We start from the raw sequence: 14,130 nt of genomic DNA, 5'->3' as shown, positions 1-14,130 counted from the left end.
CTGATTTTATAAGAATTTTCAAATTTTCAAATCTAACCAGAATTCAGTTTGATAAATTTTATTAATTCGGATCTTTTTTTTATGTATTTGTTTATTTGGCATAAACATACTGCGTTTCGACCATGCACAACATTAAAATCTCCAGCAATTTTTTCATACCACAAAATCATACATTTCTCTGTATCATGTCAATGGAGCTAATCGCAAATAATGTTCAAAATCATAATTTCAATAAGTTCTATAAACATTTATTGGGGAAAGAAGGGCATTACACTTCAATCCTCAACTTAAATACAATGGGGATGTACGATACAGTGCAAATATTATTATAAATGTGAAATATAAAATTGTTGGATCCTCCAAAACAAAATCCTAGAATAACAGTCAGTTGCACATCCTCATCCTTCTCCAACCTAAAAACTTATTATGCGCCTCCTGCCATCTGGAGCTGCTTGATATGCATGATCTGCTTTCCAGGGTTCAAACCTTTAGGACAAGCACGGGCACAATTCAATATGGTATGGCAACGGTAGAGTTTGAATTCATCGTTAATTGCATTCAGACGCTCATTAGTATATTCATCACGACTATCGCTGATCCACCTGCAAAACGTAATCGCACAAGCAACAGAGATAACCATTTAGATCATATTTCCAGGAAGCTTCAAAGCTATTTCAGATAATTTCCAGATTAAAAACCACAAGACAACAAAAGGAAGGAACAGTAACTCGCAAAAACATTCAAGGGGTTGGTTTATGCCATCATCTAATCTGTAAGTTAGTCCGACAAATTTCCATGTTCAGCGGGGCATCATATTACATCAGGGTATACATAAAGCAATCACTCAAGCATTACAAAATGAGTGTACTGTTAGAATATACCTAGGCATCAAGTTTTAACCTAGACCTTACAAGTTACTTCAGGATAGCTTACAATATTTTTGGTCTATACCTTAACTAAATTGATGATCACAAATTCAAACTTTGATATGAGTTTCCAGTGGAGTTTCTCCATCATCAGTTCTCCAAATCAAATTCATAATCACAGGCAGACCAAATCCTCGAAATGGTTTGTGATGATTATCTTATCAAGAGAGTCATTAATTTATAATATGAAAGGCTCACATAGTAAAGAAAAAAATCCCTGTAAGGTTAAAAATCGACAAAAATGTTCAAGAAAAACATTGGATCACAACCAGCAAGGGAAAAATATAACGAATCATGATTTAGAGCTTCAGGTTTTCATATATATAACAGGATAACCTATCATAGAAATCATTTCTTATGTTCGTTGCAAATTCAATACCATGTAGTCAATTGTTAGAAAGTACTATAGGATTATAAGAATATACATATAAGTCAAGTCCTTAATAATCTAGTCTCAAGCAAATGGAACTATGAAAGCAACAAAACAAAAAACAGCGCAAACTTTAAATTAGGTTCTTAAACAAGAACATTTAAATTTTCCAAGGAACTTCTCCTAAGCCCTAATTAAATAAATCTTTTCAAATTATATGTAAGCAATGACCATTCATCTCTTGAGACATTGATTCTGTAATTAGCACACCTAATCATCACTCGACTACAACTAAATTAATAATGTCTCATAAAACCCAATCTTCAAGAAATTTTCATTCCTCAGTCACTCCTAAATATATCCAAATTAGTTCCATCTATTTCTTTTTTCTATTAATTTCCTACTAAAATTAATCATAACACAGACCCTTAATCTTCAAACATCCCAAATCCCAATGATAACACCAACACTGCCAAAAAAAAAAATGGAACCGAAAACAGCTAATAAACTAGTATTGGCATATTAAATCCCAACGTATTGTAGCAATCTAATCTCATGGATAAAAACGTTACATATAAAATCATAACCTTCCACGTTATTACATTTTGTAGCCCAAACTTTCCAGCAATTTTAATCATACATACCATCCGTGCATCAATGCCACATTGTACATGACATGGCACTCCGATATGCCACATATGATCAAAATTGCCGGAATATAGATATGGACTACAAAATGCAAAAACGCGAAAGTTTTAGAATTTTATATGAAACGTTTTAAACCATGAAATTAGATTGCTACAAACATTATATACGTTGGAATTTAATACGCCAATAACCCTAAAATAACCAAACAAGAAAAACACATACCAAAACCAATTGAAAACCAAAAATAAAAGGAAAAGGCAAGATAAATTATACCTATTAGCATGGAGCAAAGCAGCAGGGCCCAAATAAGATTCAGGGTTCCACCAATAACTAGGGCAAGAAGTACTACAACAAGCACACAAAATACACTCATACATCCCATCCAGCTTAGCCCTATCCTTTTTACTCTGCGGAATCTCCTTCCCGTCAGCCGACGGGCTCTTCCTCTTCAGCCACGGCTCAATACTCTTATACTGATTATAAAAATTCGTCATATCCACCACCAAATCTTTAATCACAAACATATGGGGCAAAGGCGTGACGGTCGAGCTCGACCCAGATTCAATCTTTGTCAAACAAGCCAACCCATTGCACCCATCAATGTTCATCGCGCAGGAGCCGCAAATTCCCTCGCGGCACGATCTGCGAAAAGTTAGGGTTGGGTCGATCTCGTTCTTGATCTTGATTAGGGCGTCGAGAACCATTGGGCCGCATTCTTTGAGGTCAATTTCGTAATCTTTGAGCTCGGGCTTTGATAGGTTGTCTGGGTTCCATCGGTATATTTGAAAAGTTTTGAGATTTGTTGATGAGCTTGCTTTTGATTCGATTTTTTGTGCTTCAGCTTCTGATGCGTGAAATCTTGTTGGGATCAATCTTGAACCGATAAACGGTGCCGTTTTGGCGAGCCTGGCGATCGAGAGGCCTTTCTTGAGCAACCCGGTTGCCATTTTTTAGAGAGAGAAACGAGAATTGGAGATTGTTTTGTTTTTTAGAGAGAGAAAGGAAAGGGAAGGGGACGAATGAAATTTGATTTTTTGGAGATGAAATGATAATTTAATTTAATAGAAGGGTATTTTAGGGATTTGGAGATGGGGGATTAGGGGCTGTTAATGTGTCTACGTTAATGGGGTTTAAACAGGTGACGTGGATTAGTTGAATTTGACGACTTTTGTGACGTGGCTAAATATGAGACGTTTGTTGAGAAAGTGAAGATTTAGGAGGGTCTTATTATGGAGCAAATGGTCAATTTCGCTGTTTGATTATGATTATTTTATGGCGTGTGGCCACCATGGTCTTTGCCCATTTAGGGACTACCACGTGGCAATGTAGCTCCTGGAAAGCCCTATGGAATCAAGCCCATCTAGAGGATAAATGAGCCCAAATATATAAGGGATTTTTAGACAAATACCTATAAAACACCTAAATATTCTCAAAAATACCTTTTGACCAAAATTAGTTAAAATTTACGGTTTGACCAAATATTTTTATAAAAATACTTTTTTTATTTGCAAAAATACGATTTCAGTTTACTAACGGTTTACCAACGGTTTACCAAAAATCTATTCACTATTAGTTCACTAACAGTTTACTAACAGTCTGCTATAAGTTCACTAACAGTTTACTAATGGTCTACTATCAGTTTATTTAAAAATCAAATTACTATTTTTTATTTTTAAATTATAGAATGCTAAAATGAATTATTACTTAATTTACTAAAATTATTGGTGTGCTATTAGTAAATTATTGGTTAACCAAACAACAAAAATATTACAGATACACAAGTGAAAAAAAATTATATAAAAAAATTGAAAGCATCATAAAAACAATAACTATAAAATTTACCAACGGTTAACTTAAGGTTTACTAATAGTATTACTAAAATTAAATTTATTGGTATACTATTGGTAAACCAACAACGAAATCATTACATAATTTACTAAATTTTTTGGTGTATGATTAGTAAACCATTGGTTAACTAACAAAAAAAACCATTGCACATACACAAGTGAATAAAAATATTATATAAAAAAATCAAGATCATCATAAAACAATAATTATAAAATTAACAACGGTTAACTTAAGATTTACTAATGGTATTACTAAAATTTAACTTTAGGTATACTATTAGTAAAACATTGGTAAACCAACAATGATATAATTACAATCATTATTTACAAAATAAAATCACAAAACATAATGTTTTTATTTTTCTAATTCGGGCATAGACTCCATCTTTCTTCCAATACGGAGGTCCAATACTATATCATTTTTTTCCGAAAATCCTTGTACTATTTTTTAATTATTCTAGTCCCTCTAGTTATTCAATTTTTGATTTTTAACGTCTTTTTATTTAGTTTTTTCCATCCCTCTACTTATTTTTTTTCCCCAGTCAGGCATAAAATCAAAAATGAAATTAGTAAAAGGAACTAGAAAAAAGCAATCTTTCACCATAAATAACACTTGCACTAACACTCATACTAACACACATATGATTAGCATCACAACTTAAGATGTATCCATTTTATAAATTTACCAATGGTTGGCTATCAGTTTACCAACGATTGACTATCAGTTTACTTAAAAAACAATTTACTATTGTTTTTTTTAATTATTAAATATTAAACTTATGATTTATATCGGTTGACTAAATATAAGTTTACCAACAATTGACTATCAGATCACCAAAGGCAAAGACAAAAGGGTTATAATGTTTACGTTAAAATGTAAAAATTAGGCAAAAGTGTGCAAAGAATAGGCAAATAATAAAAATATGGTTAGAGCTCAATAAATATGAAAACTAATTGAACCTTTGACTAACTCTACCCATAATTATTTCACATAAATATGTTTCTTGCAGTGTATTAACCACAACTTCAAAGTTATATAATAAACACTTTAATATATTTTGAAAGTGAATATTAACCATAACTTGAAACACAGTAATACATTTTGAAATTTCCTTGTTACACTTGCTACGTGTATAATTTCATATTAAATTAAGTAGCATCCAATATTAATGACTCTGCTATTATTACCTTTTTCTCCATTTCATTAAGTGAATCAAGGACTTTCCCATTTCATTGAGTACATAAACAGTATAAAAATCTCTCTCAGACTTTTCATCAAACACTTTATGTGCAACTTTTTTAACTCTTCCATTGAATTCATTCTTTTTATACAGTATCCATTTTATAAAAACAAGTTTCAACAATCAAATCGAAATTATAAATTACATGAAATTATAAATAAAGCACAACAGTAGCAACTCGTTATCGGGAATTAGGGAAGATTACATAGTTTTTTTTAGGAGTAGATATGTTGATTTCAATTTAACTACAACTGAATCAACCCAACATCGTAATCCTTAGCCAATTCAACGAAAATTTTGCATCATGGCCGGAAAAGTCTCAGCGAATTTCTATTCCGACGACGGATTTATCATCATTGGCGGAGAAAACGGTGGTTGTCGGGGCCATTTGTTAGATTTGGATATGAAGATAGCATCGATGTAAAATCAGTAGTTGAAGTGATAAAGATTAGAATCGAACCCAAGCGGAGATAGTCGGGCGGTTTACGGTAAAAACAAAAAACAAAAAATCAAAAATGAAAGGAAATCAGTTTAGGACGTAGTCTTAGAAGGATGACAGCTGCATCGTATTTGTGAGAATAAAATGGGTTTTGATGGTGGTGAGCCTAATTTCCTCAATATATAAAGTGAGGAGTTGTATTTGGGCTTCACATTAATCAGAATCAAAACCCTCCAATCTGCTCAATCTCAATCTGCATGGATTGGATTTGTATATCTATTGAAACAGGGGTTTTTTAGATAAATACCAAAAAAAGATAAAATATTCTCAAGAATACTACCTCAAAATTTTTTTTTGAAAAATATAATTTGTACTTTTTTTTTTGAAAAATAACTTTTGTTATTCTCAAAAATATCTTTTTTAATATCAGGAATACGATTTTAGTTATCCAACGGTATACTAACACTGTTGGTTAACCAACAAACAAAACTATTACAAATTCAAACCTCCATCTTTATTAAACTAGTTGAAAATTCTATTACAAATCCCTCCGCCTTCATCACCGCAAGAATAATTGTCAAATAAAACCTAGATCGTCTTTTTAAAATCTAAAATTATTGACTAACCATTTGTTAACCAACAAGGTACTAAAAATAAGGTCATTGGTATATTATTAGTACACCATTGGTTAACTAGCAACAAACATAAAATTCAGCAACTGTTTACTAACGATTTTATTAACAATATATTCAAAATAAAAATTACAGGTTAGCTAACAGTTTACCCAATATTAACCATTGGTTATCCAACATCCAAAAATATTATAATTCTCACAAGCATTTCTTCAAACACCTAGAGTGCAACATATTATGCAACACAAAAAAATCGAACCACAAACATAAAATTCAACAACTGTTTACTAACGATTTTATTAATGATATATACAAAACAAAAATTACAGGTTAGCTAACGGTTTACCCAATGTTAACCATTGGTTACCCAACACCCAAAAAATATTACAATTCTCACAAACATTTCTTCAATGTCACGATCCAAATTATTGAGCCGAGACCGGCGCTAGGGAATGGGAGTGGTAGCTCCGAAACCCGTAGCAAGCCTAAAACCACTAATAATTTTTCACAATTAAAAGTATAATATATGATATATATATTAAAACATTTTCGGAAGAACTCTTTTTAAATAATACACTTATAGATATTAAAGTATTATATCAGAGTCTACAATATAAAATATCATTTGAAGTTAAAGCGTCTATCTAATACTAACAACTACTGACTACTGCAGCTCTAAGAACTCATACTTGTGCAAGTCCAATGACTTCTGGCACAGTGGAGCTGGTTTGTCTGATCCGACTATGTCTACCTGCAAACATCAGAGTGAGGGGTCAGTATTTGAGAAAATACTGAGTGAGTTTGCAAGTTACTTATAGTATTATCAAAATATAGCGTCACACGCTTAATACATATATAATTTTATGATATAAACAAACATTATTAATTTCAAAAGTGTGAGTCCAACTCACTAGATACGGGGACTTCCAGACTACACCGTAGCCGAGTTCTCACTCGTATCGAAATCATAAAGTGTGAGTCCAACTCACTGGTGGCCCAGCCACTGGTGGGCCCAGCCCACTAGATACGGGGACTTCCAGACTACACCGTAGCCGAGTTCACTCTCGTATCAAATTCATAATATATTATGCATCGACATATATTAATTCTTAATCATAAAGTCAAGTACTCTAGACTGACTCACCAATGATCATGTAGCCTATTGACACCCAATAGGTAGTTAGTCTCTTCGGACCGCACATTAGACACTTATCTCCAAAACAACGAATACAACAACATTCATATAATCAAATCTATCAAACAAAACAGCTTATACGAGCAAATCGTATAGATACGAGATATTTAATATCAATACTCATAATATAAGAAAATAACTTTTATAATAATACGCAAAAGTAAATTGCCACTCACAGTGACCGCTTTCCGGATAATAATAATATAAAGATCCCATGAACTTCATGCGTCGTTTGATCACACAGCTATTCCAGCTCATCGGCCTGGTAGCTCGTTGATACTTCAGTTACTTAGTCAAGTTACCTGTACGTTTAATCCATAAACGTAGGCTTAGTATCAAAACCCTAAATTATAATCTTAGGTTAATATAATCGTATTTCAAATACGATTCTTAACTTTGATAGTATTCTAATACTTACTCGAGACATTCGTCATATCTCTTATTCCTTAATTCTTAAACTTAGGTTCCTTATATCTCGGAACCTTAATCGAACTCATTATGTTCGATATCCAAATTTCTTGTTTTCGGGGTCCGTGATACACTTTTAATATCCGACTTACTTAAAGTCGGAAAACGGAGTCATAGCGGGGCGAAAATATTGTATAGGTGCTTCACGTAAACTATGCGCCCGCATAGTCTACTTGCACGCCCCCGCAAAGTACTTGCGCGCCCGCGCAAGTTTGTTACGCGCCCGCGTAACATTGTTACGCGCCCGCGTAACATTGTTACGCGCCCGCGTAACTTTGTTACGCGCCCGCGTAACACTCGCCTCGGCCATTCCGACGTGCTTCCGGCGTGAAAACGTTCCAAACACATCCGAAACGCTTAATCTAAGCTCAAAACACTATAATCCAATTCTAATATCGATTAAAACGATATAATCGTTTCGTGGCCTAAAACTTTGAATCGATATAACTTAAAATATATCCGTTTAAACGGTAAAACGACAAGCTTACCGCGATTCGCCTCTGGAATACGATCAATTCGAGCTATTAAACGTCGGAAACGGACGAGAAACGGAGATCGAGCGACGGAACGAGATCGTTCGCCATTTCCTCGCTTTCTCTCTTTTCTCTCTGGAACTATCTGTTCCTTTCTTTTCATTTCCTTATGCCTAAGGAAATGTTTATATGTTTTGGCAAATTTGCCCTTTTGATCCCTCACTTCTTTAACTTAAACCATTTCTCTTTTAAACTTTCTATTTTAACCAAATAGCTAAATTATCCTTTTAACTCACTTTCATACGTATTATTTATATTCCAATAAATAATACTAACCCAATATTATTATTTCCAACAATAATCTTCTAATTGCTATTCCCGAGGCTTAATTGGCTAATTTACACTTTAGCCCTTGAAACTTTTCAAAAGTTACAATTTAGCCCAAACGCATCCGCGTCCAAATTTTAAAAGGTCTCCGATTGACCCGAAACTTTTACCACATATACTATAAAACATTTCGCGGACCTTGGCGAAATAATTTCCATTTTAAGTCGTAGTGGCTAAATTACCACTTTAGTCCATGTACCTTATTTCGAGCTTTTCTTAACATTTTTCCTTCTTATTCCAATTCTAATTTTAGAATTGAAATATAATATTAAATTCCGCATAATTACTTTCCCAAAACCGCCCTACTAAAAGCTTATTCACTTTAATTTCTTGAAAATTATTTCCAATATCGCCACCCTAGCGAATCAGGACTGGACACATTGTCCAATTAAATACTTAAATATTTTGGGGTATTACATTCTTCCCCCCTTATAAAAATTCGTCCTCGAATTTTCATATACTTTTCTTACTTACTTTAATCCCTCTTTTTACATCTAGAATTGTATTCATAGTAGGAATACCATGTTCGTCTTTTAATGCTGGTCAGCGCAAGGAATCGTCATTCCAATTTCTGTACTTCTTGCACCTTGATGTCAGTTATCACTGACAACCTCACTTTTGATTTTATCTTTTTGAACTTTTAGTTTCTTACTGCAATCCAATGGCAGTTCGTCTTAATGACGTCTTATTACTAAAGACGATAATCTTTGTCATTCAACATCTCCCTTATATGACGACATTAGTCGTATTCATATGTATCTATGATTCGCCGTTCTTAATTCTTTACTTTTGTAGTCTTCCATATGGCCGTCATCACGGTCTGATTCTTATTTGTCATTATGTTGGGATTTTTATCCCATTATCCACTATTCTCTTTTTGTCTCGTCACTTTACTTCTCGTATGAAGATTCTTTCGTTATCGTCGTTAATCATGGTTATCCATGAGGTGAATCCTCAGGACATATCCTTATGAGGTCTTCAATTTTCTTGTAAAGCATGCTTAACCTTCTTCTTGCATCTTAATATCTCGTATACCTCTTTATTCGTTTGCATATCCATTGATCTATTTGCTTTTTCTTAAGCATGACGTACTATTCTTTGAAATTCCTCGTCTCTTCCTATATCACGTCGATCTGTTTCATCAATCAGGTCTTTAACCAGATAGGATTGTCATATAAGTCGCTCAATTCTTATTTTAATAAGACAGCGTGTGACCAATGCCCATGCAAGCTTCCTTTGCTTCTAATCCTTAAGTGAAGATCTTAATCCCTTTTTAATCATATACTTACATCTGAAAGTCCTCTGATGACGTTGTTACTTACTCCGTCTTTGATCTTTTTATTCATCATTCTTTCTTGTTTTCCTTCTCAGCGCATCTTGTACATCGTGTACTACTTGCTTTTAATATCCACAACATCAATCATTAATTGAGAGTTGTGGCCTTCTTCATCTGAATTTCTCGACGTAGTGCGTTCTTAATTGTATATATATCATCTTATCGTATTTGTATTATCATCATGGCCGTCTGTAAAGCCGATCATATGCGGGTAATACCTCTATCGCATCTCGTATTCCTGATATTTCTTGTTTCGGCACTCTGAACGTCGATTACCAATTTAATAATGGGTCGCAATTCTTTTGCCTGAATTATCGACGTAGTGCATTCTCCATTACTTACATATCGTCCTATTGTACAATTACTGACATCTTAACTGTCAGTGGACCCATTCATATGACTCTATCATCTCTATCCCCTTTTTATTTCTATGCGTTGACGACTACATAGAATTTAATTCATATAATCCTCTCGTCATCTTTCCACGTGACTTTCTCTTTTTCATTTTTCAATAACTCTTATCAAGTTCTTTGCGATATACGCAGGTTATCCGTACTTTCCTTATCTCTGTTTACTTTAACAAATTTCTTATTATCCACAATCTACTTTTGCGTCTTTATACTTTATCATATACGTCATGTACCTTTGGCAATCTCTTGACCGTACGCAGGAAGTCGGTAGAATACTGTCCCACTGGTAGTATTCCTTGTGGAAATGAGCGCATTCGCCTTCTAATCCGATCCAGAGCCACTTATGTCCAACCGTTGGCTATCTCTGCATCCTTCCTCAGATTGCGACATTTCCGTACATTGGACCAGAAATACTCGCTCTGGTACTTCTCGACATCGAGCTCGTCTGATAACTTTTATTTTAATGACCAATAGCCTTCATTAGACATTCTTTATCTAATGATACTTTACTGTATCCTGATTTTTATTCTTTGCGTTGTTATACTTCTATATCGTTAGCCATCTTGTGGTTCTTGAATTCTCTTGATTCGATCCTTCATACAGTTTATTAATCCCGAAGTGTATCAAGTTTAACTAATTAAACTTTATTATCCTCTTAACTATCATTTTTAATGGATACTATACTTCTTTCTGTATACATCCTTAACAACTCGTTTTACGTTGGTCTATGAACCCGTAGATAACTTATACTTGGAGTTATCGAAGTAATGTCTTTAGATTTCTATAATAACTCTTCTTCCTCGAAGTCCTCTTTCTGAGGATCTTCTTCTAGGAATATATCAAACAAGTCTGATCGTGTCTAACACATCTTAATTTTTCAAGGATCATAATCAATCTTCTATATCTATCACATTATGCACTTTACTTTTCATTTGATCTAGTTTGAAGTTCAAGGTTTAACATTTCACAAACATCCATTACGTTTGTACCTTTCACAACTTACTATTCCACTTCATAATCTAAATTTTAAAGTGGAAGTTCCAACTCTCAATCCACCAATTGCAGTTCTTATTGTTTATCTCTCGATCTTTCTTATCATATACTTCCATTATTCATTTTCATTGTATCTCTTGATTTAAGTACCTTAATCTTTCCCGATTATCCTTAACCGGAACTAATAGTTGAGAGAATTTCCCCAAGTCGGGTCACAAACTTAGTTCATGTTATTTGGTCTTTCACCGCTCTAATTGCATGTCGGAACTAATCATAGGTTGAACCTTTCATCGACATCTTTATCGACATTACCGTTTGTCCGTCATCCGCTCGATGTGTACAAGCATCTTACTTTACTTTCCTAGTGGATTTAGCATACCGCTTAATCCGTCAAACTCTATTAGTCTTAACTTAAGCATACAAATATCAAATCTCTATAGGTGTTCCTTTCTTCACGTTGATACTATCTTTATATCCATCGTCCTATCATTGGCACACAAGTCCTTATATCAGTTGCTTTTACGGCCAACTGATTTATAATGACGTGGGGTTACTGCGGCACTCCCGATGCCTGTACATTCCCACTTTATCTTGTTAGGTTCCTATTGACCTTCATCGTATTTCTGGCCTTTGCAGGCCAATTAGACTAGGTTGTATTCGCTTCTGTTACTTCGATCTTCTTCTCGCACCTCATATACTTGCTGTGCAACAGCACGCGTTCGCCCAGTTCTTTGTTCATAGTATGGCGATTATAAAGAATATTAATGAATTCCTTAAATATATCATTCTAACTGTGTACTAGCCTTTTTAGTCTAGGCTAAGTTTATTAACTAGAGACACAAATCCTATGTTCTCACAATTATACTTATTCATTTGCCTCGTGGCCTTGATTGTAGCTTGCTCGCGAGCACTTCACTTCCGTCACAGAGTTCTGGTCTAGGTATACTCACACTAAAAACAAAACTCTTGAAAACTCTTTCAAATAAAACGACTCATTTGAAAATTTTCATTTAAATCTTAGCAAAATTGTGCACTAGGGTGATGACGTCTCTCATCCCCAAAGAGTTGCCACATCTCACCTCTTCGTTTGAACATAATGCATATGATGCATGTCCTATTAATGCATGTACTGATGTATGTAGTGATGCATTTCTATCAATGTAGTGGCAATTATCAATGGCTATTACGGGTCTAGGCATAATTATGCTTTCAGAATCGTTAAACAAATAACTTTTAAAAGTTATAAACTTTACGTTTTGTAAGTTCTCTAGACCTTTAAACTCTGTACCTGGAAAGTTCTTCAACTTCTGAAACTTTCCATTCCTTCTTCTCACTCTTTCTAAAATTTCGATCGATCGAATTCTATAGCATCTATCACGTTATCTGATGCTAAGCACACATATATATGACATCAAATCACAATCATATCAATAGTATTCTATTTATAGGAGGCAATACCTCTCCTAAAAGCTTCATCTCAAAAAGCATATCATGTATGCCTGTCTCATCGAAACAACATATACGTATATACCTCGTATATACGTGTCATAAAAACAAATAAGCATTTCACAAATCAATCTGTCATACCGATCACAAAGTAAATCACACTAACAACTTGGATCAGACAAACCTCAACTCTAAAGCTGCAGTAGTTCCTAGGTTACTTAACTGACAAACACATCTTAGCAGAGGTAACTGGACCAACTGCTCTGATACCACAATTGTCACGATCCAAATTATTGAGCCGAGACCGGCGCTAGGGAATGGGAGTGGTAGCTCCGAAACCCGTAGCAAGCCTAAAACCACTAATAATTTTTCACAATTAAAAGTATAATATATGATATATATATTAAAACATTTTCGGAAGAACTCTTTTTAAATAATACACTTATAGATATTAAAGTATTATATCAGAGTCTACAATATAAAATATCATTTGAAGTTAAAGCGTCTATCTAATACTAACAACTACTGACTACTGCAGCTCTAAGAACTCATACTTGTGCAAGTCCAATGACTTCTGGCACAGTGGAGCTGGTTTGTCTGATCCGACTATGTCTACCTGCAAACATCAGAGTGAGGGGTCAGTATTTGGGAAAATACTGAGTGAGTTTGCAAGTTACTTATAGTATTATCAAAATATAGCGTCACACGCTTAATACATATATAATTTTATGATATAAACAAACATTATTAATTTCAAAAGTGTGAGTCCAACTCACTAGATACGGAGACTTCCAGACTACACCGTAGCCGAGTTCTCACTCGTATCGAAATCATAAAGTGTGAGTCCAACTCACTGGTGGCCCAGCCACTGGTGGGCCCAGCCCACTAGATACGGGGACTTCCAGACTACACCGTAGCCGAGTTCACTCTCGTATCAAATTCATAATATATTATGCATAGACATATATTAATTCTTAATCATAAAGTCAAGTACTCTAGACTGACTCACCAATGATCATGTAGCCTATTGACACCCAATAGGTAGTTAGTCTCTTCGGACCGCACATTAGACACTTATCTCCAAATCAACGAATACAACAACATTCATATAATCAAATCTATCAAACAAAACAGCTTATACGAGCAAATCGTATAGATACGAGATATTTAATATCAATACTCATAATATAAGAAAATAACTTTTATAATAATACGCAAAAGTAAATTGCCACTCACAGTGACCGCTTTCCGGATAATAATAATATAAAGATCCCATGAACTTCATGCGTCGTTTGATCACACAGCTATTCCAGCTCATC

The 14,130-nt window shown here is 34.2% G+C and overlaps 1 protein-coding gene across 1 annotated transcript; it reads right to left on the bottom strand.

Moving 5' to 3' along the window:
- Positions 1 to 223: 223 nt before the first annotated feature.
- Positions 224 to 2,965, bottom strand: LOC126682845 (succinate dehydrogenase [ubiquinone] iron-sulfur subunit 2, mitochondrial). Its single transcript, XM_050378609.2, has 2 exons — positions 2,218 to 2,965; positions 224 to 602 (listed from the first exon to the last, which is right to left on the bottom strand). The coding sequence occupies exons 1-2, from the start codon at positions 2,889 to 2,891 to the stop codon at positions 425 to 427; spliced, it is 852 nt and encodes a 283-aa protein (XP_050234566.1). The 5' UTR covers positions 2,892 to 2,965; the 3' UTR covers positions 224 to 424.
- Positions 2,966 to 14,130: the final 11,165 nt, after the last annotated feature.

This window comes from Mercurialis annua, linkage group LG5 (genome assembly GCF_937616625.2).
Source record: "Mercurialis annua linkage group LG5, ddMerAnnu1.2, whole genome shotgun sequence".
Lineage (NCBI taxonomy): Eukaryota > Viridiplantae > Streptophyta > Magnoliopsida > Malpighiales > Euphorbiaceae > Mercurialis > Mercurialis annua.
Note: the sequence above shows the minus strand (reverse complement) of the source record. Positions and strands in the feature narration are given on the sequence as shown.

What these genes read in the sequence shown, in the direction of transcription:
- LOC126682845 (XM_050378609.2), bottom strand. Translation starts at nt 2,891, where the DNA reads ATGGCAACCGGGTTGCTCAAGAAAGGCCTCTCGATCGCCAGGCTCGCC. An exon ending in GCTTTGCTCCATGCTAATAG is followed by an intron (nt 603 to 2,217) that starts GTATAATTTATC and finishes TACGTTTTGCAG; the next exon opens with GTGGATCAGCGATAGTCGTG.